At 36.2% G+C, this 26,145-nt stretch overlaps 1 protein-coding gene across 5 annotated transcripts in view; it reads left to right on the forward strand.

Moving 5' to 3' along the window:
- Positions 1-25,852, forward strand: part of ttyh2 (tweety family member 2) — a 44,329-nt gene extending 18,477 nt beyond the window's left edge. The window contains exons 3-15 of one of the 5 annotated variants that reach the window (XM_043253901.1): positions 5,625-5,736; positions 11,878-12,098; positions 13,374-13,469; positions 14,817-14,889; positions 17,931-18,000; positions 18,629-18,684; positions 20,346-20,450; positions 20,782-20,874; positions 20,993-21,135; positions 22,386-22,571; positions 22,820-22,898; positions 23,652-23,678; positions 24,194-25,852. In XM_043253901.1, the coding sequence (XP_043109836.1) occupies positions 5,625-5,736; positions 11,878-12,098; positions 13,374-13,469; positions 14,817-14,889; positions 17,931-18,000; positions 18,629-18,684; positions 20,346-20,450; positions 20,782-20,874; positions 20,993-21,135; positions 22,386-22,571; positions 22,820-22,898; positions 23,652-23,678; positions 24,194-24,274 (1,342 nt within the window). In that variant the 3' untranslated portion in view covers positions 24,275-25,852. The remainder of the gene's footprint in view (positions 1-5,624; positions 5,737-11,877; positions 12,099-13,373; positions 13,470-14,816; positions 14,890-17,930; positions 18,001-18,628; positions 18,685-20,345; positions 20,451-20,781; positions 20,875-20,992; positions 21,136-22,385; positions 22,572-22,819; positions 22,899-23,651; positions 23,679-24,193) is intronic. The other 4 variants (XM_043253903.1, XM_043253902.1, XM_043253904.1 and 1 more) reach the window with 4 other exon arrangements.
- Positions 25,853-26,145: the final 293 nt, after the last annotated feature.

Consider the following 26,145-nt stretch of genomic DNA (forward strand, 5'->3'; position numbering starts at 1 on the left):
TATAAAATAAAAATATATATATTACAATTTATATATTTTTTTTAATTGTACACTAGCATTTTTATTTTATTTATTTACTTATTTTTATAGATTATCTGTATCTGATTATCTGTATAGATTATCTGTGTTTTATTTGATTCATTCATTTATTTATGTGTTTTTATGTGCATTGCCTGGCCTTAATATACTCTGATTCAGATTATATCCACATAAATTTTTAGTTGTATATTTTTAGTATGTTATGCATTATGGATCCTTTGACCAGTGTCACATTGCTGGCGACTTTTAACTTAATCGTTCACTGAAGTCTGTCTGTTGGTGTTGCATTTTCTATATACGGTAATCTTCGGAAAATTAAACACTCCTATTCTCACCTTCTATTATTTATGTGGTTTTGCTAAAACTGGCAGGATATCTCAGCAAGGCTGACTTCATCTACATTAAACGTTAATGTAGTTTGTAGCAGAAGTATTTCTGCAGTGTCCAGAAGTAAATCATAGGGTTGCTTGGTTAGTCGGATGGATGGGTGAGCAAGTAGATAGACAAGTGATTTTATGGCTCCAAATCAATTTTCTATCTCAGTGAAGGTCTCGGGTCATGCAGTGTGACATGATAGAGCTCTATAGGGGTCCTAGATTGCTCTCAGGTGAGATGATAGGTATTAGAATCTAAAATTGCTCACTAATACATTTGGATTTGCTTTGAACAATTTTATATCAGATCAATGTAAATCTTGTTTGGCCAAATTTAAATGCCATTATAAAAGATGCAAGATCTTGGCTTTATATAAAGGGGTCATATCATGAGAAATGAAATTGTTCTTGATCTTTTGAAATGCAATTTTACTTTGATATCAAAACATTCTATAACTTTCAGAACTCAAAGAACGTTTATTAAATAAAGCTGAAGAAAAAAATGTAATAGTATCGCTAGTATTTTCTTCAGGTGAAACTTTGTCTAATTGCAGAGAGCGATTTCCAGGATGCCACTCTAGATGTAAAGAGCCTCATTGTGACTACATAATATGAGAATCTTTCTCTTATTTTCTCCATTATGTTTCTGAATGGTGGGAGTTGTGCAATAGCTTCTTTGGTATTTAGATGCTCCATTAATCTAGTGCATGTGTTGCCATGGTTGCCCTGTGCTCAGATGTACTGCTCTTTTTTTTTTTTGAAGTCCCTTAGATCACAATATAAAGAGCATTTTCAACCGCTTTGATTAAAGTAAAATTAAATTTAAAACACTAACTGGTAATTACTATAGCCTTCAGTGGTTGTCAAAGTGATCATACTATATATTATATCATAATAAAATGATTATTAAAAAAACTCATTAAAAGCAGCTAAAAATGCATTAATAGACTGAGTTGACTTGTTCCGTAGTTGCTATTTTTCTGCTGTGAAAAGGAAGGTCTTGCACATGCTGTGGCTGTCATTGTTTCAGAGCCTCCATGTAATTCATGGTCCACCTCATGACATGACCTCTACATATCTCACAATAACTTTCACTGACAGGTAAAAGAGAAGAGAGAGAAATCTTTTACGCTTGCTCTGCTTCACCTGTATCTGTGTGTATGTGGACACCAGTTCTCCGCCACACATACACCTGCTCTCTGACATCTGTAACCTATAGTCAGCTTCCTGTTTGGTGTGTGCAAGGGCTCCTTCCTGACACACACTGTTCAGCATACAGTTGACAGCGATGACTTTAGAGCAGCATGCTTTAGCCTCTGCATTATTTTTTCCTATATTGACTGATGGTTAGCCCTGAGCAGTGTATGCATTTCATAACACCTGCTGTATCTTTATAAAAAGTTAATAGTTTTTGTAATTCAATTTTAGTATATGTGACCTCCTTTTTTTGTAAGGATCATGACATTAAATGTGATTGGAAAACATTATATTAGTTAATAAACCATTGAAAAAGCCCCTAAAATACTGTTAACTGAAATCAGTTACTGCAATTGTCATGTCATCATGTGGTATATTTTATTTTGAAGAACTTGATGAAGCAGGAAGTTGTGGCCTACAGTTTGAGGGTGAGTGACCAATATGGTGTTCATCGGTCATGTTCTAATGAATCATGCAGGACCAAGATGGCTTGACAGATGGTTGTAGCTTCAGCAAACAAGTCTGCCCACCCCCTACAAAATAATTTGGGGCTCTTGTCATTTTGAAGACCAGTGGTGGCATGAACAAAGAACCCAACAACTGAATGAATGAAAGCAAATTTTTCGTAATGAAACTCTGCCCCCCTCAGGAGAGGAGACATCTGAGCACACACCAAAATCCAGTTGTGAAAGAAAAAAAAATTAAATCGAGAGAACACAGTGAGGCTGGTTAATTTTATTTTTAAAATCCATGCTCAGCACAGTTTTTTTTCTGCATCTAGTTGATAAAAGCACAAGCACTATTTTAGCCTTTATTCATGTGACTGCTTTCAGACCTGCTTTTTGAGGCCAGAGTAGAGCTTTTTTGGCACTGGTTTTAACCATCTAACGTTATTTAAAAGCAAAACGTCTTAAAGCAATATGGTTCTTGTGGAAATTACAGCATTAGCACTTTGGTTGTGTTTTAAGGACTACTAAATGTATTATTAGAGCTGTTACACTCCATATGTCATGCAAGCATTTAGTTTGATACAGTATTGTTTATGAAAAATATATAAAATAAAATAAAAGATTTTTACCCCAGCAAGGATGCATTAATCAAAATTGACAGTAAGGATATTTACTATATCACAAAAAATATTAAAATAAATAATAAAATAAAATTGTTACATTTTTGTCATGAGCACTTTTCCTTTTTATAGATTTTTAAGCATGTTTTTTTTCCCCCAAATACAGGCTTTTCCTTTTTATTGCCTGTCTGAAAACCAGTTTGGGCTGTAGCAGCTCTCTGTAGAGGGATTCTAATTTGGTTTCTTCTCAGCAACCGTCTACATGGTTAATAATTTGGGTAGTTCATCTTGCAGGGTATAAGCAAAAGGAGCTATTCTCTCAGCTGTCTCTTCCAAACAGGTTTTGCACTTGAAGTGTTTGGTTAAACACTGAAAGATGAAAGTGCTTTGTCTCATGATGAAGTCGTTTTTTTTGCTAGCAGTGTGTTTTGAATAAATCTGTGAGCTAATCCATGAAAGGATTCAAATTCTGATGTTCGTAGTCTTCTGCAGAGACATCCCTCTGTGTGTTGGTATAAAGTCTAATCCATTTTGTAGCTTATTTTGGCCAAGAACAACACACTTGGATACTAAAAGATCATCATAACTGACGTGCGACCACCACAGTTTGTTTAGCTTTTTTCATTGAGCTAATTTTTACAATCAAATCATTGCTGATTGTTTCACAGAATATCTCTATCTTTTTTTTCAGCTTCCGTTAATAACTCTAATCGAATCTGCCGATTTAAGTCAGCTCTTGGCATTTTTATGAGATAGCGGGCATGTATCGCTCTCTTTCTCCTTTCTCTCCCCAGTGCAGCTCATTTTTCCTGTGCACTTTTTAAATCAGAGATGGATCAGGAGAATGATGCAGTTTGGCTAGAGGCATCCAGCTAATGAGAATTCAGTCTTCCCATAATTTTAATAAAGTCCCCTGTTCCAGGCCGCACACATTCTCCCTAGTGTCGTTTCGGCGTAAGGCGGCTCTCTGCCGCAGGGCACCGTGCGTTCTTTATGTGTTTGTGTTTGTGAGTGCGTATTTATGACTCTTCACCCACTCTAAAGGCAAAAAGCTTTGGAGGAATCATTACACTTTTACATTTCCCCAGGAGTCCCATGTGCAGCTCCATACTGTGGAGTCTGATCTGAACTCGCTCTCAATTCTTCACGGGAACGAGAACAGATTTGGTATTTCATTACTCATTGCCCATTACGGTCCCGAAATGTTGAAGCTAAACACAAAGAAGGGTCGGTCAGGAATAGACTTTAAAGGGCAGCTTATATGAACAATGCATTGCAGGATATGACTTCACTTCCTGGGCAGTGTAATTGACCTTATAGGGTCTCTGCAGGCTAATTGACCTAATACCAAGAACAGAGATGAGTCTGGCTGTTCTGATGACATCATTTTTTTTCTATGTGAGATACTTCCTGTTCTCATTGGTGAGAAGATCATGGCTTGGGAGGCACTCTCACGCTAATATTCTTTGTTTCTTGCCAAAAACTCATTAACTTGTTTCTCTGGTATTGTTATGTCAGACGAATTGCGTTCAGTCCACATTTGGACCATTGTGTGATTTTATTTATTTATTTTTTTTATTAAGCTGTGCAGTGAGCTAGATTTTGGTTTGGAGAAAGAAATATGATGCTTTCAATGAAATACCATGAGTATGTCTTCACCAGTCCAATATCACTGGATATGTCAGTGCAGTTACTTTTAATATACAGCCCAAACAGTTGTAGAGACTGTCCAAAACTTGCCAGTATTATGCTGTTGTGGGTGGTTAGTAGGTGTTGTTTACCAGCCCAAAGTCTCTGTGGCATTCTAGTACTCAGATGTGTCACAAGCTCCTACAATGTGAGATTTATGAGATTTTTCAACAGAAGAAAGTAAGTCATACAGGTTTAAAGCAACATGATGCAAATTTTTATTATCATACGGAATCACATTTTGTTCCCAAAGATAAGTATATAGGTCTGTTCAGAGTAATTGTTTAGTTGACGTTGACCTATGAAGAATTAGTGATAAATTGGTTTTGAACATTTCTTTCTCTTGCTCTCATAGTGTTTGTGAAATGTTCCCACTGGCAGAAGGCACCATCTTGTTTGTCATTTCCTCAACCCTTATGTTATTTGCGTCTGGGGAACATTAGCCTCTGGCTCAGCACGGCTCCTGCTGAATATTAAAGACCTGCTTGTGACACACGTGTGCTACCCATTTTACCACAGCGCCTTTATTTTCCAGTCATTTAACCTGAGTTCCATATTGAGCCTATTCATACAAAATGATGTTTATTGGAGCTCAAAAAACATTTTCTGACATGGCTTACGCAGCAACTGGCTTCAGATTGTCCCAGGTTGACGACTTGGTTTTATAATATTGTTGATATTGCCTATTAAAACAGTAACATTTGTTTTGGTAGCTGAAATGAAACAATATATAAGTATCAGATGAAAAACATAAACTCAAAAAGAAAAACCTAAACTAAAATTAGATATGTTGCATTGGAAATCAGTGACTAAAATGACTAATACTAAAAGAAACAAATTAAAGCCATATAAAAACCTTAAGTAAATAATAATGACATAACTGCATAAATTACATACATTATATATTTAAAAGAAAGCAAAAAATACTATAATACTTACAGTACTGTAGCTTTTGCTTAAAGTGAAAGTAATGCCCAATTTATTAACAGCTTTAATTGTGGCACGTTATTTTCTTCCATATTTTTTAGCTGTGGTAATTAAAAGTGGTAACGTATATGCTTAGTGGTATCTATAAAGCACGATAAAAACAGCCAACATAATTAATAATCACTCAAGGAGAGAGGGATGTGTGTAACTTTGTGAATGGCAGGCATTTTAGATCTCTGGAAACCCCTCTCTGTATGTACACATTATGTATGGGCCTGATGATTACAATGTGTGAACTAATTATAACTTTTCACCTTGTGACTTTTCAGTGTTGCAGTGGGAGTTGGTTTCTATGGAAACAGTGAAACCAACGATGGGGTGTACCAGCTGACCTATTCTCTCTATAATGCCAATCACACGCTGGCGGGAGTGGACAGTTTGGTAAGTACAAATATAGCAGAGGTGACTATAAATAACACACCGAGACTGTTTTTGACCAACTTCACTCTTGACTGATTCGTGCTGAAGTGTCCCAATAGTCATTGCAGACTTCTCCCAAGCAAATTTACTCCTCCTAAATGCTCTAACATTACCTCTTTACACTCCCCACAAATAGTTCTGCATTTTCTATCAAAGTGTTTCTTCCAACCAAACCTTAGCCAAACGGTATCTATCCATATAAGTATCACAATATTTAGTTTGGCGATACTGTATCGAAAATACAATATCGATATAAAAAAAAAGATTTGCATATGTGTTCTAAATGACTAAAATTATATCCTATTCTCCTATTTCAAAAATAAGAAATATCGCAATATATTGTCTTGCTTACAGTATCGCAATATATTGCAACATATCATATCGCAACCCCTATATTGTGATATGTACTGTATCGCCAGATTCTTGCCAATACACAGCCCTAGGTCCCTGTATGCAGTTAAATTGTCTGCTCTTGTTAATTTTTTTTTTTTTTTTTGCCAATAGGCACTGCTAAAATTTCATGGGATCCCCACTGAGCACATGATTGATTTTCTGACATCCCTTTGCAATAGCAAGGACACCGCTGAAGATATATGCGGCCACGTGCAACCGCTCAGTCTCTCTAGAAAGATGTGAACGAAAAGTGGTGTATCAGTGTGTGTTATAGAAAATGCGCACACACACTAGTGTGTTTCTATGATATGGAGTGGTTGGAGAAAATACCTCAAATTGGTTTTTACAGTCTTTTATGTTTGTGCAGTTATGAAGGCCTTTTTTTCATTCCGTCATTGTCCTTTTCGAGGCCCTAAAGGCTGGGGCATGAATAAAACCTTATTCATGTATCGTCAGCCAGACCTATTTATATCCGTCTTCGTTTTCTGATTCAAATGCGTAGAGCTGACAGTGACACTAAGACTCTTTAATCCTGCTTCACGCACCAATTTCATGCACTTGGTAGGGCCTTTCATGCCTCTGGTTGTGAGTTTTAGCTATTTCATTGCATGGTGGACTGAAAGACTGCAAAAGCAATGTTTAGCTCATATTAAAGTTCTGTTAAAGTGTAATTTCAGCTTTAAAAATAATTACTGTTTTCAAACAGGTTTTGTAAATATCTATCTATCTATCTGTCTATCTATCTATCTGTCTATCTAGTTGTCATTTTATTGTTCTATCATTCTATCTAACGCTCTGTTTCAGATGTTCTGTCATCTGTCGTTGTTCGTTTGTTCTGTCATTGTTTGTGCATCACTCTATCTGTCTATTGTTCTGCCATCAGTCCATTCGTACATCCATCTACTGTTCTGTCATCTGTTCGTCTGTCCGTCCGTCCGTCCATCATTTCATCTACTGTTCTGTTATGTCTATTCATTCTTTCGTCTATTGTTTCATCTACTGTTCTTTTATCTGTTCATCCATCCATGCGTCCATCCATTGTATCATCTATAGTTTATCAACTGTCTGTCAATCCATTGTTCTATTCATCCATCCATCCAACCATCCATCTACTGTTCTATCTTTTTTCTATCTGTTGTTCCATCAATCCACCTGTCTCTCCACATTTACATACAGCTGCTATTATAATGTATAAGGTATATGAAGAAGACAATATAAGTCACACATCAACCCTAAACTAACCTATGTTAGTTACCTATATGTATTTCCATGTGAGTAGCTAATGACAAATGTATTTACTTATATATAGATCTAAACAAAAAATGTGTAAGTTTGAGGGCAAACATCTCACAAGCTATAGATCAGTAATCCACAGCTGTTCAGCTTACTTACACCTGTTGTACGAGCCTTCAGGGAAGTGTTAAAGCTGTGGTTCTGAACTGAACGAAGACTGAAGGCGCTCGGAGCATCTGCCCGCTTACACCGCTGAGGAGTTGAGGATTAACTCCCCATCTGCACTAATGGAGATTAATGCGTCTGTTTCTATCTCGCTCTAAATTATGAAGCACACACTTATCTGAGGTCAACTTGATTCCCTCAACACACTCTGAGTCATCACAAGCCAAAAGGCAGAACTGACCTAGGAACTGCTCTCTCAGGGAAAAATCAGCCATAATTTTCATTAGCAGTCTGGCTCAGAGAAATAAGTGCACGCTGTTGTGAAAAAAAAAAAATTCATAACAATGCTCAGGTCATGACCTCAGATTATTGTCTGCTCGCTTCAAGAATCATCAATACATTTATCTAAGGTTGCCATCTAGTAGAAGAGACCCTCTTGAAATTCTTGAAGTGCTCCCTAGAGATCAGGTCCTTCAGATGGTACAAAGTGTCCACTGTCTGAAAACCTAGCATGCAATGCCCATAATTAGCCATGAACCCTGCGACAAAAGCTTTGATGAAGTCACTCATGGAAATCTTTGACTTCCTGATTGAGGCTCTTCAATAGCTCTGCCTGAAAACAATGATTTAATTTGGCATCCATTGCACACAGATGCTTGGTCTTTCTCTCTCTCTCTCTCTCTCTCTCTCTCTCTCTCACACGCACACGCTCTTTTTGTTTGAAAGCACTGGGCTGCCCTTTCAAAAGAGTCAAGACAAGGAATAGCAGGACTTGTTTTTTGCAGGATTGTTGAGCGATGACTGCTTGGCTCTCGGGTTTATTGGTTCTGAGCCATAGGGTCTCTTGTTCACCTCCTCTCTGGACCCCCTCTGTGCTTGCAAATGAACTGTGTGGCTTCCTGTGTGGATGCGTTTTGTGTTCACAGAGTCACCTAGGGATTAACAGGGACATAAATTACTTGGTTCGAGTTACAGGAGAATCATAATGCTGTAGATACATTGTTACCAACTTGTTACATGTTTTTTTGTTGTATACACTTTATAATATATATACAATTTATACATAGTGTAGTATGTGTGTAGTATATGTAGTGTGATGACATGCTTTCTGTTGAATGTAATGGTGTTTGTTTTCCAGGTAGTAATTTTTTTAAATGTCCAGTACATATGTAGTCAGTCAATACATGAAAGAGAAATAATATTTTCGGAATTTTTATCAGGGTGGATACTAGATATGATATTACAGAATGTCAACCCAGAGCTATGTTGTTCTATAAATACCTCTGTTCTCTGCACGGTGTGACATGATGCAGAGCACTTTTTGTAACGTCCTCTCAGCTTGCGAAGGTCACTTTTTTTAATGCTTTGACCAGAATGCGGACATTTCCTGGACTCAAGCCAGCTGCTTAACCACTACAATGTTTTCATTGAGTGTAACCTTATCCAGAGTTTGGATTTTGAGTGAGAAGTATTTAGTGAAATGTTTGACAGCGTAGATTAAAGTGTCACATTTGTGGACATTTCAGTTTAGGCAAAAGGCTGCAGAATGCGTGCAAGAAAACCTGGAGGGAAATAGTTTGAAGGCAGCGTCTGTTTGAAAGGGTTTTGATTTATAGACTGCCTTTATTTTCAATCTGTGGAATGGAGGTTGACTGAGCTCTCGGTCAGGCTGGGCTCCAGGTGCAGGAGTATGAGCCACTTCAGTGCTCTATATACTGAGACTGCCTCAGTCCTTCTTTGTCCCCTCCTGACCATTCAGAGCAGACATCACAGGTGAATGCTAATTTGCTGGCTTAGCTACCAAACTGTTGTTTGGATGTTTTTTTCTTTCTCATCCTTTCTGATCGATTTATTTAAAATTATCTTTTCTTTTTTCTTCTTTTCCTTTTCTGCTTATTTTCTTTTTCGACTGGCGGTGTGCAAATGGCTGTCAATATTCTAATGTTTAGGCTTTATTTAATAGGGTGGAACATTTGAAATATGTTAAAGGTGCAAGAAAGTTTTGCAAGTTTTTTTCAAGTGGTTGGTGGAAAAGTTGTGAAATTCTTACCATTTCAAACAAACCAAAAACCCACTGAAAATCTCTCCCAGGAAAGTACTCACAATCCTCCTGATATTCTTCACACACATCAGTTAACTGCAAGAGAAAATTGATAGAAAGTAATAAAGGAGCTGAGAGCTGTTTATCCATCACCCACGAGGCAGTTAATCAAACGTTCGTCGAAGGTGAATTTGAAGACAAAGTGAATTTGATTGTTGTTCTCGAGTTCCTAAGATTGGGGTTTCCTTTCAATGTCAGGTTCTGAACTCTAAAAAGCTCAGGTTTCAACCCACAACTGCTTGTAAGAGTCACTTCTGATCTTTATCTTACTACTTCAGTCCTCATTCCTCTGTTTGGTTTTATATGTTCGTTTCTGGTTCTCAGTAACTATATTGCGAACCTTTGAACTAGTTCAACCAACAAACCCTCCAGACATTCCCACAGCCATTATTAGAAGACCTTTAAGCAGTAAGGTCATCATTCCCTTTTTTGTCTCTCTCTCTCTCTCTCTCTTCTCATTTTGTGTCTTACTGTTTTTTCCCCCCACAATTTTAATGGAGAAATAGAAAATCATATCTGGATATAGAGCAGGCAGCACCACTTAGTGCTTGTGTTCCATTTTACGCTTCAACTCTCCCATTCAAATTTAATTGCAGAAGCTCAGCGCCTACAGAAACCAGAGACAATCAATTAGAGCCGCAGCGCTGGGAGAAAAAATCTCGGTCTCGTATCTTAACCACTTCCTCACATATGCATTACAGTTGTGGCTTAAGAAACACAGCTCAGATGTCTAGCGTTTGTTCATTAGCTGGATTATTGGATTACGTTCAGCTGAGATATTAAACCCCACTGAGAAGGTTTTCTCAGTCATGGCCACACAATAAACTTCGCTATTCCCAAGAAACATACAAAATGTTTCTCAAAATCACCCTCAGAACTAAAGACAACATCAGGACTTTTGTGTTTTATGAAGATGAAAAGATTTAAGAGAGTGCAGTGCTGATGTGAGATCAAAGACGCCATGAAAAAACGAATCTGGTCAAACTAGATCTTCAATGTGGAGTTGAGTTTCTCACAGCTTTGGGTATGAGATCACTTCGCTCTCGAGTAGTGATGTCACAACCCAAAGAATTACCTCTGGGAATTGAGTCTGGGCCACGAGTATTTGATTTCAGGATGTAGAGGATTTTGCCTGGGAATCCCCTGATTCTGTGCTGTTTTTAGCTATTATTGAAGTTTAAATATGCTGTATGTACTATATGCACATGCACCCATCTGGCCTCATCTCATTTGTTTTCTAACACAACACACTCTATTTAATGAAGCTTTTGGTGGGTATGTTAGAAGGGATGAGGGAGCACAAATCTGGTTACAAACTGACTAGTGCTTTGTGGCTGTTCACACAGAAAACAAAACTCCTTTTAGAGCACATGAAGTAGCTCCTCAAATGCCTAATACAGGGTTAATATGTTATGTTATGTTAAGTAATTATGTTCGTGTTCTTGATTATTCTGCATTTAATGTACACATCAGCCAGATAAACAGATTCAGTGATCATAAATTAACTCTCTAAAAGCTTTTCAATTACTTATTTTACATTTTTAAAAATGGTGGTTGATATTGAAAAATACTCAACCTGAAATCATTTGTCAGTTATGCTAACCAAGGCTGCATTTACTAAAAAATGGCCATATTATAGGTTATGAAAGGTTCATACTTTGGTCCCTTTCATAATGTTTTGACATGCATGCAAGGTCAAAAAGCACGGTCATTTTCTTGCATTTATTGGTATCTTATTTGTTTGATGACTCCAAAACAAATTGTTCAACAGTTAATTTTTCCAAACCCCTCCAGTGATTGGTCGATTTGTCTAATGTGCAATATTTTTACAGTTTAAAACAACTTTTTTGTTTTAATATATTTTGAAATGTAATTTGTTCTTATTGCATAGTTGAATTTTTAGCATCATTACTCCAGTCTTCAGTGTAACACGATCCTGTACTAAACATTTTAATATGCTGATTGGGCACTCAGGAAACATTTTCTTCAGAAGTGCTGCTTATTATGTTTGTGTTTTGTTTGATGAACAGAAAGTTCAAAAGAACAGCATTCATTTGATATTGTTAAAAGTCTTGTCTTTAATCAATAATGCATCCTTGATAAATAATGGCATCAATTTCTTAAAAAATCATATTTTTTAATGGTAGAGTATGTCATTACAAACCCATCACAGTATGTACGTGTGCACTAACAGTGTTGTTTTCTGACAGGTCACTGGTACTGTGGGAGGCATGCAGAGCGGCTTGAATGAACACTTGTCTCGACTGGGCGAGATCTTTGCTGCACGAGGAGATTTCGTACAGACACTGCAGTTCATGCAACAGATGTCAGAAAACATCATTAAGCAGCTACTTGGGCTTCCCGACTGGGAAAAGGCAAAAGTAGACCTGGCCGCCATAGCTGATCAGACAGCATATGTGGAGTATTACAGGTAGTGATGAGAGCTGCCAACTTCAATCTTTCTATAATGCACTAGGCCTTCATTTTCAGTGCAGTGCAGGTTTATTTGTAGCAGCCAAAATATTACGAATTATTGCATCCTTGAATTTTTTTCCTTTTTTTTTTCGAATGTGTGGTTGAGTGAAGCGCCGTAGTAATCCATCAGCGGCTAATGCATGACTGCATGTGTACGGCCTGTTTTATAGTTGCATTTAAAACCATTTCCTCATGTTAGACTCTATAGATCACACGTTATTTACTGCCGCAGCTTCACCACTGGTCATCCATCAAAACGTCCAGCACTACCGCATTCATATTCCTGTCATTATTCCACATCGCAGATGACAAGTTGATAAGTGATGATGTCACAATTCTTTAGTTTAGGTTGGCAGAAAAGTTCAACTTTGATAGGAAGCATATTAATATAGCTGACATGTAATAGTGATAATGTGAATGTGGGTGTGCATGTGTCTGAGAGCAGTTTATAGGAAGAGACACGTTCATCTATTCCCCTCTGACAGGGTTTCAGCGTATGAAATATTAATACCTATAGAAGTTGTTCATCTATTATGAATTATTTCCAGAGACGGAGAGCTCTCTGGAGTGGCCTAGGCAGAACACACAACGCTAACAAGAAGATTTTATCTTTTAGCGTTTGGGCTTTTGTAGCTCAGGAAAGCCTCATGTCTTACTCAAGTCGTGTTTTACTTAAGTATATAACTTGAAACGCAACCTAAAATTCATGAGGAGTAATAAAAGGCGACACGCATGGAACAATTGTTGGCATTAAAAATGAGTAAAACAGGAATGTGGATAGCGTGGCTCTCATAATAACTTGGTCTATAGAGAATCTGATGTGATGAGAGAAATTGTCCTATTTTTATCTATTTATTTTGTTTTCTTGGTATTATGGCAGATTTGAGGAACAATAAGAGATACTGTTAAGATATTTCTGAAACTCTAGAAGAGATGCTTTTGAGATACCCGGGATTGTTTTTTTCCCCAAGAGGAAATTCCGAGAAGCAGGTCTGTGTGAAACAGCTGAGAAATTAAAGAGTTTTCTTTTTCTTTTTCTTTTTTTAGAGAGATGCTCAAACGCTCTCTTGCTTCATACCCTGTTTATTTTTCACACATATCTTGATTAGCAGTTTCTAAACTTGGCAGTACATTGTGTGAATTATTGTCAGCATATCTGAGAACGTCATTTGATGCGTATTCATTAACTGCTTGTAAGTGTTCATCTGATGTTTTTTTCTTTGTTCTGAAGGTGGTTGACATACCTCCTGATACTGATCTTGGATCTGGTCATCTGTCTTGCTGCTTGTCTGGGTCTGGCTAAACAATCCCGCTGGCTGCTCACTACGTGAGTACAGATATGACATTACACTGGGTTATCCCAAGAGGATGAATACTGGAATTAAAGTCAAATTTATAAAAAGACTGTAACCTCACATTTTTAAATGGGCCATCTTGCCCTCAGTTTCTTCGAAATACAAGTTCATTGTACTTCAAGGTTTCCTGTAACACCCAGAAAACATCCTATAAAGGACTCCTAAAAAACATTAATTTAAGGTTCATATCGGGTGTGAAAAATGGCTGTTTTGCTGCAAAAAACTTGGCTAACTTTATCTGTAGGAAAAACTTTATTTCAGGGAAGAAAAACAATAATAAAAAATGTATGATATGACCCCCTTTAAAATGTTACGACATAAGATTGAATAGAAAGAAGTTAATTAAAAGAAAGATCAAAGAGAAAAGAAAAGCAAATAAAATGTTCTCCTCGTTCTCGAAGGATTGCCTTTTAATGCCGCACACCTGAAAAGAACAGAATGTTTTATTATTGCAGTTCTCATCTAAATGATAAATTAAAAAGGAAACCAATAGCTTAGACGCGAGTAATTGTTTAATTTATCAGCTGGATTTTACTGCATGGTATTTCCTTAAGTAGAAAGTGTGTCATTTAGTAGCACAGTGGATTTCGGAGTATAGAACACTTGCTGTCATGTTCAGTATAAAGTGAAGCGTTTGAAGTGTTCTGCAGTCTTATGGAAATAAAGGGATTATGCTATCAAAGAGATTCAAAATTGAGGTCAGTAATGGTATATTACAAACCCTTTGCTTATAATAGCGCTGTCAAACAATAAGTATATTGTTTGTATTTTAGTAAAATATAAACACACACACACACATATATATATAATGAAAATTATACATATATATTATGAAAAAAAAAAAAAAAAAAAAAATATATATATATATATATATATATATATATATATATATATATATATATATATTTATTGTGCTTATTTATTATGTATATAAATATGCATACATATAGTATATATTTTGAAAATATTTACTTGTATATACATTATATTCTATTTGTATTATTATATTTTGTGTGTATATGTATGTATATAAACCATATGTTGCTTAAATGTACATGTGTGTTTTTATTTATGTATACATAATAAACATATACAGTACACACTCATTTATTATGTAAATAAAAACTTTTATTTTGGATGTGATGAAATGAAAACAAAGTCATATTTCATCCCAAAACATTTTTTTAATCAAATGTTTTTTTTTCATCCCTTATTTTCATAATGCAGAACTCAGATTTGATATTATTCATCAACTGGCAAACCAACATAATATCGTAATTGTCAATTGTGGGTTTTTTTTTTATGGTGTGTGTGTGCAGGATGATGGTCTGCGGTGTTCTGACTCTGATATTGAGTTGGGCGTCTCTCGGAGCTGATGTGGCCACTGCAGTGGTAAGTACAAACCAACAAGCCTGTGATTCTCTCAGTGATTCTTTTCAGGTCATTATCTGAGATGTGGAGAATTCAAGACAAACGCATCAGTGCTTCCATTCAAAACGCTTCATGGATTGCATCTCATTGAGTATTTGTATGAGATGTTATTTGGTTTTTATATGCACGTGAAGCGGGTCACAGTTAGCCCGTCACTATGTGGCAGAGCATGACAAAGAAGTCAACCGCTGTCTGATTGCCTGAAGGAGGTGATAAACATCCAATTTATTGCGTTTGATGTGGGTGGGTGTGTAACCAAAAATGCTGTGTTTATTGGGAAAAGAGTTAAAAGTGGCAGATTTCATTAAACCACATCAATGAAGAGGGAAGAAATAAAAGAAAGGGCAAGTATGGAAGTCCACCTTCAGTTAACCCCTACAGTGCTTTGTTATCAGTGTAGATGAAAGTCTAGTGCATTACAATCAGATTGCATTGTTCATAGAAGTGTTGTTTTTTTTTGTTACTTTAAGCTTTTCATTTAGTTTCAGAATTGAGCTATATGAGCTGGTCTTTAGAGTCTTGGGAAAAATGTTTTTGGCTAAGTTTTATGGCTGAGTGTGATTCATTTAACTTGTATATCCCTTCTATTTTTTCTTACAAACTATTTTACTCACTCACCCACTTATTCTCCTACTCATAACTGTAACTGTCAGGTTATGAATGCGGTTTAACAGCTACCCACAAACCAATTATATCCATCAAAAAGGCAAACAGTATGGAAGAATCAATAGAGCCTGTCAGTGGAACTTGTAGCTATTGCTTTATTTGTGTGTGTGTGTGTGTGTGTGTGTGTGTGTGTGTGTGTGTGTGTGTGTGTGTGTGTGTGTGTGTGTGTGTGGAAAAAGAGTTTTTCTGTGTTGAAAAATTACTGAGTTTTTTTTGTTTTGTTTTTTTCACAGCTGTTCTCCCACTACTGAATGTACACAGTCCACAGCAAATAATAATAATCACAATAATAATAATTTATGTGTTTAGTAATTTATATATAATACTTACAACCTTGTTTCTGCCACGAAATAAGAACATAAACAAATTATTGTATTTTTATCTCTGCTATCTTTATCTCTGCTACGGTCTCAAACCGTTTTTCCCACAACTCATTATTTTTTGTCACACGATTATGAATTCATTTAAAGTCCAAATTGTAAAGTAGAATCTCTGAATTCTGAAAAGAAGTCAGATTATTTTGCAAATGCTAGATTAATTAGTTGATGTCTTGAAATTATAACTTTTTCAGAATTGCGATGCAAACACGTCTTACCTTTTTTATTTTCTTTATCTCACGGCAGAAACAGGGTTCCGCTGAAAAAAGTTTGAATATGGTGAGAAAACGAGTGGAAGTCAGAAATAACAAAGAGGAAGCTTTACGTGGTGCTGTTTTTACTGGTGGAATTAAAAACATGAAGACCTGTCAGAATATTATGATTTATGGACAGATCAGTCAGATTTGATGAAGATATCATTTTTAATGATATTATTCACTAAAAACTTCATATTGGGGGCTAAAATAAACTTTGACTCGTCAACTTGATGTTTACGTGCTTTAAATAAAAACAAAAAAACAATATATTACATTACAAAAGATTATTATTTTGTCGAAAACATGAAATATGCACTCGTTGGCACAATGATGTCTACATGTCTGCTGCTTGCAGATACAATCAGATATGTTTCTCTGTGTGTGACTAATTTGGTTTACTTCCACGTTGCAAATATTTCCCCTATCAGCTCATTAAGAGAGAAATGTAGATGTGCCACCTCTTCAGCATCAGTGGACACACTCAGTTCTCTGTAATGAACTCATCTTTCCTGCAGGCGTTAGACACAGACACACAGGGCTTTGATCCTGTCTTCACGGCTAATGAATTAATGCATAACACAAGGTATTGAGCCTCAGGAGTTCAACAGGATGTGGACTTGACTTTAAACTTCCATGCTCTGAGACCAGATGAGGGGAATGTTTTAAAGGTGATGGACGTGGATCACTGAAGGAAAAAGAAAATGCTACTAACGGGTTGTCGTATGATAAAGGCAGAGAGGTAATTGACTTGTGGTGGTGGGCTTCTGCAATCAGGAGGCAAGGTCTGAGTTAGTAGCCCTTTGTATTTTTTATTTATTAAATTTTGCTGCTTTCCTGTGCTGTCAAATGTGTTTTGATCCGAGTTGTCTTGCTTTTTTTTTTTCCTTGTAAAAGAAATAGCTTCTGGTAGAATGGAACAATGATGTCGTCACTGAATGCAAATGTATTGTTGACAGAAATGTGTGTTCCTTTCACAGCCTGGGGATATTTATGTGCAGACTATATGTGAGAGCGTGTGCGTGTTTTTTTTTCCTTAGACAGACATTATAGCATAATGTCTGCATCCCTTCCTGTTGCCTATACAGTATGTTTAGTATGTGTGATGACTCGTGTCGTGTGTTCCTTCCTGTCGAGCAGATAACGGTTTATCTGGGCTCATGAGTTTATACTACAGCCCTACAGTATATGAGTGTGTGCTTGCAACCATGTGTGCTTCCTGTGTTTGTCCCTTCACCTATTTCCCCAAACATGCTGCAGTAACAGAAGTGTGTCTAGTTGAAATACAGTTATACAAGCATTTTGGAACTATATATGCATTGAATATATGTGTGTGTGTACCAAGGTATTTTTGAAAAATGTATACTTGAGAAATTAAATTAATTGATACATTTTTATTAAATTCATTTCATTGGGAATTTTTCACTTCTGCAAAATATCTTGAAACAAAAATGATTACATTTTAAGAGTTAGTTTAAAAAGAATTGTTGTAAATCGTAATAATATTTGACAATATTACTGTTTTTATGGTACCTTTTAAATAAAAGACACTTAAATTGTATATATACTTTATTTGTTTATATATATATATATATATATATATATATATATATATATATATATATATATATATATATATATATATATTTTATTATATTTATTTTATTTATTTATGATTTTTTTTTTTGTGTGTTTTATGGTTTAGGGCACAAGTGATTTTTGTGTCGCACCAGACAAATTTCTGATGAATCAAACAAAAGATGTGATCAGCTCAGGTGAGTGTACCTCTTATTCTGAACGTATGTACTGTATGTTCAACGAAAAACAGGCATGCACACGTATACACACACTCTGCATTCATTGTAATCTCATGTTATGAATGGGGATTATAGTTCTTCAGTGAACAAATTTGCATGAAATGGCATTTTTACACTATCAAGTGCTTGAATAGTTTAAAGGGTTAATCTGAGAGACCTTTAATCCTGCTCTATAATCACTGTGACTGAACACATTGGTAAAATGGCCATTCCTATGATTACGTAACTTTAATCCTGTTCTCAGCCATAATATGTCCCTGCACTTCCAGACAGACAGTCGCTCGCTCCCTCAGGTGCAAGGGGGACGGAGCCTCCCAGAGGGAAATTTAGTTCTTCAGAGGCTGCTTTTCTATAGAGCACAAGACTTAAAGGAATATTTCACCCAAAAGTGAAAACAGCACCACAGCCACAGAATAGTTAAAAGTGACTGCTACACATCTGTGTAGTATAGTAAACGTCATCCATCGAAAGATCCATTCAATCTTAATGATTAATCAGATTTCAAAGACATGTCACTTTTTCTTTTCTGTGGTCTATATGCCATGCTTTTCGCAATTCACCCTCTTTCTTGTTTCTTCTTTTCTAGATATTGTGCATTATTACCTGTACTGCAGCCAGACGCTCCCCAACCCGTTTCAGCAGGTACTATGTTTAATAGAAATGATCACTTGTGCTTTATTTTTTAATGTCTTACTAAAAAAGTAGAGATTTGGTTCATAAGGAGTCTAAGGTATTTTAATTCTAGTTTTTTTATTCAAGAACCGTACGTTACTAAGTGATTGCACTACTTATTGTGAGCCTTTATGAACAATTTGTTAAAAAGAAGCAGATTTAATATTTGTATATCAGATTTAATATTTGTATATCAGCATGGGCAATGTAGTAGAGAAATGCTTATTTAATGTCTTATTTATTGTAGCATTTTCTCATCGCATTCCTTTTATACTGTACCCTTGCAATTTATAATGTACCTTTTTCATTTCATTTTACTTAAACTGAATTATTGTAATTCAGAGAAATAAAAATATCTATTTTAATATAGAAAAATAATGTAATATATTATAAGTCAAACATATACTAAGTGAGTCATTACACTGGTTAAAATAGCTAAAAAAAATTTTTGCATATAATTTGACCATTATTGATTTGATTCAATAAAAAATAAGGGGTTTGTAATTGCTATATATTAGTATGCCAGCAAGAGCAATGCAATATGCATTTATTTTCTTTGTATTATTGTTTCTCATCAAGTTTTCAGACTGCAGACTCACATTCATAATTTGTATTTCATTGCAGTACTTAAATTAAACCTCTTTAATTACTAATTATTACATAAAAATGCATAAAACAAACAAACGTATTTAAAAAAAAAAATTGTCATAATGTATGTAGACTGCATTAAAATGATTAGGTAGTGTGGTTCCATTAGGTCAATATGAATAGCGTCTTAAATTCACAAATCTATAGTTATCAGTTACTGCCTTATCAATCTCCCTCCCTCCCTCCACCTACTTTATTCTTTTTCTGACTCTGTCTGTGGCTTTCTCCCCCACTTCTCCTGTCTCACTGCATCTCTCAGGGTTTTTAGGTCAGGCAGTAAAAGGCCAGTGTCCTATATCTCAGATTGCTGCAGTTCGGCTTGACTTGCTATAACAGAGAAACTGTAGACATCTCTCTCAGATCAATAGAGTTGTCACAAAGACAGAAGCAAAGATGTTTATAACAAGAGATCAGTAGCATGTCCTTTACTCGTTCAGTCTTACACAGGCACACACATACACAGAATATCAGTCTGTGAAGAGCCTCTTCAGCATTTCTAATGTGTGAAAATATCCTTGTAATGAAATGGAAGTCTTTTTTTTAATCATATTCCCTTGCGTTCTTTTCTTGGCCACATCTTTAATTTCTAATCTCTGTGTATTCAGACTCACAGTCTCTAAATCTCTCATTCTGTCACTCACTTTTTCTTTTAGTTGAGTAGTTTCTTGCTTTTTCTTTCCACATCTAAAGCCTGATTAAAACAAGAATGTCACATTTATCATCAAAGGTACATATAATCATCCTTAGAATATACTAACTATGAATTTATTTTTGGGATTTTCTGATGTATCCATTTATATAGATTTGAGAGTTGTCAGTGTTACCAGGTGTGTTTTTCTGTGCATGGTGCAGTTTCTCTCTCTGCTGGATGAGCCTGGAACTGCACACACACGTCCCTTTCATGATGAACAGAACCTGTAATGCTTAAACTGTGTGGATGTTGTTTGTTAGCCCTTAAACAAAACAAACTGATCCTGAATTAGTTTGTTTTGCAGTCGCTGACTGTCTTCCAGAGATCGCTGACCACCATGCAGATCCAGATCCAAGGTCTCCTGCAGTTTGCGGTGCCTCTGTTCCCCACAGCTGAGGTGAGGGTGCACTATACAGATTATGATATATAAGATAACTTATAACATTTTCATGGCAGACTAGCATGCATTGTTTAATATTCTTCTTATTAAATTCTTCTTATTATATTTTAATTCCTATCATAAAAAATCATTTTAATTGGACAACATTTTATGTAATATTGTAAGTCAATGTACTATATTATTATATTTATTGTAATATAAATGTTATATAGTTTCAATTCTTTCTTGGTGTATAAAAATAGCTATGCAGATAAAGGCATTTTATTATATTGTATTTAAAATGATTTAATTGTAGGTTTTCATAGCAATCATGTGTGGTTCTTTTCAGAGGGATTTATTGAGTATTCAGCATTTATTGAATAATTCAGAGGCCAGTTTGCATCAGCTTACTGCACTTTTAGACTGCCGGGGACTCAATAAGGTACGGCGCACACATAATGTTCCACCTGCTTCTTTCTAATGTGATGTTGCGAGATTAATGAGATTTTAGCAATTAGTAAAATGCATCTAAATCTCTTGTGGGCTGTGTGTGTTCGCAGGACTACCTGGATGCTCTGATAGGTGTGTGTTATGACGGCGTGGAGGGGTTACTGTATCTCTGTCTGTTCTCTCTTCTGGCGGCCTGTGCCTTCTCCGTCATGCTGTGTGCCATCCCGAGAGCGTGGCGACAGATTGCCAACAGGTACAGTACACACACGCACGCACACACACACACACACACAAACAAACACAGACACTCTGAATGCATTAAAATGCACTTAACTCTAATTAAACCTCCATAAACTAAGTCTAAGTTAATTTGAGTTCTTTGTGAGTCAGTTGAGAATTACAGATAGGTCTGTTAAATCCTTTGCATAAAGAAAGAACGCTGAAACTCCAGTACCTGTCATTACAAGCATGCCCCGAGGGTGTTTTGTTTTCAAAGTTTCGGGAACAGTATCTTTTTGCGTACTAGTCAAAAGATATGAAAAACAGTTTTTTAAAGAGTTTCTGTATGGCATACCGAGTCATGGTTTTCACATGGCACCTTTTGTGGGCATCTTCCATTGTCAATCGTGTTGTAAAATGCTGTATTTTACAAATGCATTGCCATATTAATGTGAAACTTGACGTTTAGCACCATAACCTGAAGCAACCTCTGGAGTTTTGGGTCAGCGCCATGAAATAGTCACGAGACAGCACGATGTACAAATGTCCTTACATTGTTTTCTCATCTTTCTGAAACCATTTTCATATGACTTGTAGTCAAAATTGATGGCATGATGCCAAACTGGATTTAACCACACAACATCAGTTTGTCGGCAGCGCCACCTGTTTGTCAAAAGTGTCATATCACAAGTGATATGTATTTATGGGTTCTCAACCAGTTTGCTTAAAAACAACAGGTCTTCAATTACCAATCTTCATTTAGTGGTAGTCTTTATGTTTTTTAATTAGTCTGATGCTCCCTGCCATTCTTGCTTATCTCCTTATTTTGCCTCTGTTTTGCTTGACTTGAGGTGTTAGTTCTCCCAAAAAGTTTTTTTTTCACCGTCAAGTTGTTTCAAACCTCTAAGAGTTTCTTTCTTCTGTCGAGCATAAATAATATATTTTAAAGCATGTGAGAAACCAAACATGTACTGCTCCATTTAAAAAAAAAAAAAAAAAAAAAAAAGGAATTCAGTGGGCACCAAAAACCATTTGGTAACACACATTCTTCAAAATATTGTATTTTATCTTCAACAGAAGAAATAAACTAATGTTTGGAACAACTCTAAATTTTGGGGTGAACCATCCCTTCAATTCTTGTATTGTTAATTCTGATGGTGCTATATTTGTAAACTGCACTTTTATCATAAATATGCAGCCTTTGTATAAAGTAGTAATAAAAGAATATTACCGCGCCCAAACTTGCTAAATGATAGCGTAAACAATGCTTCTTTCTCTCCACAGAGATAGAGACTATGATGACATTGACGACGGGGACCCGTTTAACCCTCAGAGCCGGCGAATGGCGTCGCACCATTCACAGCAGGCCAACATGCACAGCTTCTGCAGCTACAGCAGCAGCATGGGCAGCCAGACCAGCCTGCACCCTCCAACACAGGCTGTGACCAACGCACCCCTGTCAGAATACATGTAAGAGTCCACTTTACACGTGATTTATCATTTTTCATATCCTGTAATTTCCTGTTTTCAGATCGATGTGTCTGAGCTTTGTGCAATTCAATAACTTCTGGGTGTTATGGGGAGGCGATGCCGATTGATTTTTCCCTTCTCGAGGATTATTAAGTTCACTTTATTACTTCTAAAGTATTTCCTTTCTCGCTGTCTTGCGCTCTCGCCCGCATCTTCTCTTTTCATTCGTCACTGTCTTGTTTTGACAGGAACCAGTCCGCGCTGTTTGGAGGAAACCCGCGCTATGAGAACGTGCCTCTGATCGGGAGGGGATCTCCTCCTCCTTCGGTGCGTTGGGCTCCAGAGGCCAAGCCCTTCTCACGAACACACACGCACCCATGCTGACACAATGACAATAATTCACACCGAAGATTAACCTTTTTCACAATCATTTTAAGGGTTAGCATGAAATCGAAATTAGCCGTGTGCACACTACAGTTGTAAGTGCCTTTAAAGACATTAATACTTATATTTAGAAATGACTCATTAAATGGTTAAAAAATGTAACGGATGAAGAAATAAGACTTTTTTATGCATTTTGTATTGTCAAGGAAATAATCGTTTGCATTATCAATTGTATTAATTAAAAAGAAAGAAATATTTTTGTTGACCGTAATACAATTTTTTTAAAATGTAAAAAAAAAAATATATTTTTTTTTTCTAATTAAGAGCACTATTAGAGCACAAGAATAAAGGGCATTGCACAGTGAGTGCAAATGTGATTGACAAGTACTTGAGGTTGTATTTATTTTTTTAAAGTGTGAACATTTTGGATGAAAATTCAGTGTGCGCTCATTATAACCAAAGTTAGTCCTAATGGCAAACAAATTTAGATTTCATGCTGACTCCAAACTCTTGCCATGATTATTTCTACCCTTAAACTTCTATTTGTCCTTTGATAGCCAGTGGCTTTCTGCTGTCTTCTGCTAATAGCTTCTTTTTTACGTTTTTTCTTTGTTTGTTCGTATGTTTCTCTGTTTGTATGTTTCTGTTCTTATTTTCCTTCCTTATTTTAACCAAAAAATAAAATTCTTTTTGGAGCTTTACTCTCAGCCATATAGAAACCGCGTAAGTTGCTGTATGATTACAGTATTATTGTTCCAGTCCCTTTGTTCTCCGATCCTTCCCTTTTTTCCTTTTATTTCATCCCTTGTTTTTTCCCCCATGCGTTTGAATAAATTCTGTGTGGGTGATTTTTCCCTTTTTCACTCCTGGCATGGATCCTCATAGACATACCCACACACCTTGTATGTTAGACTCAGATGAGCTGTGTAGAGCACGCCCCCTATTGGTAGGAGGTTAGAATGCATTTACAAGAGCATTTTTTTCCTGTCGGATTGTAGTGTTGTCTGGCCACTAGCATGCCTTACAAACCCTTTTGTCAGCTAATAACTTGTATACAGGTTTAGATTGTAAGTAAATAAAAATCCTATAGCTAAAAGAAACCGCCTTGGTCCACACCAAACACAAAAGTGTAGTTCATTTTCATTTCACGCTTAAAAAATGGTTCTCGTTTGCTTGAATGTGTTTAACGATGCGGATATGTCATCGGTTTGTGACTTCTGTGTGGATGTTTTTCACAGTACTCTCCAACCATGAGAGCCACCTACCTCTCCATGACCGAAGACCAGATCAGACACTTTGGGGAGGATTTCCGAGCGTAGAACTGGTGTGAGTCTTCACACACCGGAAATAAGGACACGTGGAAAGCTCTCACGCCAGCATGCGCTCATGCCCATCTTAAAGGAGCACAGTCTGAAAGGAGAACGTCATTTTAAGAGCACTCGGTGTGTGTCTGTGCGGGTGCTGGCATGCATGCGTGTGTTTGTCAATCATTCTGATGGTGCGACGCTTCTTTTCCCTCACTATTGACATTTTTTGTGAGGTGCTGAAATATCCAATAATCTGTACGTTTACACCATATTTTTCATTGGATAGACTGTTGGTCTTCCCTATTGCCTTTTCAACTGCAGAAACTGTTCGATGTGGGTAACAAATGCTATTTTGGACCCACTTTATATTAAGTGTCTTTAACTACTATGTGCTAACATAAATCTGCATTTTATTTTCTTGCATCTTTTCCATAAATTACACTGTTAACATTTAAAATTAACCGCACCGTGAAACCTGTCCCTCACCTTATTACCATAAAGTCTTCTACAATACAAATTGAACACAAACACTACATTGTACGTAAGTGTTCATAACAACAATCAGTTATACATAGTTACATGCAAGTAACCCTAAGACCATATAGTAAGTGCATGTAGTAAAATAATATTACTTAGTATCTAAATGTAACAATGACCAACTTACATAGAAAGTGTGTATATATATATATATATATATATATATATATGTATATATATAAACTCTCGCACTAACAATTTCTTTTCATGGTAGTTAAAGACAACTAATATGAATATAGTGGGACCACTATTTTTAGACATAGAAATTTCTCATTTTTTCTTACCGGAGTGCATAACCTTATAAAGGTTACCCATTTGCCATTTCAAAGATTGTGTACATATAAGTGTGGACACTGGTTGAAGTATTAATATTCTGTCCATTGGACGTTTAGTCCTACACGGTGTACAGCAGCGCTAGCATCATCATAGTAGGTTTGCTAGGTACTTTTCTAAGCAGTTGCTCATGAAAAGGTGTTAACATTTTTAGCTACTGTGCAGTGTGGACTTCATGGACATGTCATCACTTTTTATGATGGCGAACTGTACAGATACTAATGCATCTTCTTATTTTGAAGTGAAGCCTCGTTTGTTTTGTAAATGTGTTTTGTGCCAAGAATGGAAGCATGTTTTGTGCCTCTAAACCCTTTGTTTTCATTCCCTTTCATTTTTTTTTTTTTTTGGTGAGCAACCGCTGGTGTGTATCTATGGCAGCAGGGAATAAAAGCTTTTCTGTTTTATGCATGTAGAGGCATTTTAAGCACAACAAAATCAAAACTTGTTCCACAAGTGATGTTTCTGACATCCAGAGAGAAGTTTACCTCATTTCCAGCAGGCACAGGAGGAGTCGTTTTACTTCAAATTAAAATCTTCTCGTATCAACTCTGAGCCAATTTCTTCCCGTGATGCAAACGCATATGCTTTGTATTAACCTGGTGACCAGATGTAAATAACATGTATGATAACCATTGTGTGATTATTTGTATTCCTTTCTTTGCTCCATTCTTGTGTGCCATTTTCGGTATGTTGTTTGATAAAATCGGCTACTTGGACAAATGCTTGCGCAGTGTTTTCTTTTGAGATTTATGGTCACGTCTGTTTGGTTCATTGCATAGTTAGATCATTTTTAATACAGTTTTAAAACTGGTTTTAATGCTTCGGTTTCATGGATAGCACTGTGTCGCAGACACTGAGGGTGGTGCTTGATTTCTGTTTAACTTAGAGGACAGAAACACGGATATAATAAAACCATTTTGAATTGAATTAAGACATTTCAGTGTAACAGTTATTTTTGAAAGTTGTAGGCGCATAACATATAAGAAAAGCACTTCAGTTATAGCCGGTGTGTT

Source organism: Puntigrus tetrazona, chromosome 12 (assembly GCF_018831695.1).
Source record: "Puntigrus tetrazona isolate hp1 chromosome 12, ASM1883169v1, whole genome shotgun sequence".
NCBI classification, from domain to species: domain Eukaryota; kingdom Metazoa; phylum Chordata; class Actinopteri; order Cypriniformes; family Cyprinidae; genus Puntigrus; species Puntigrus tetrazona.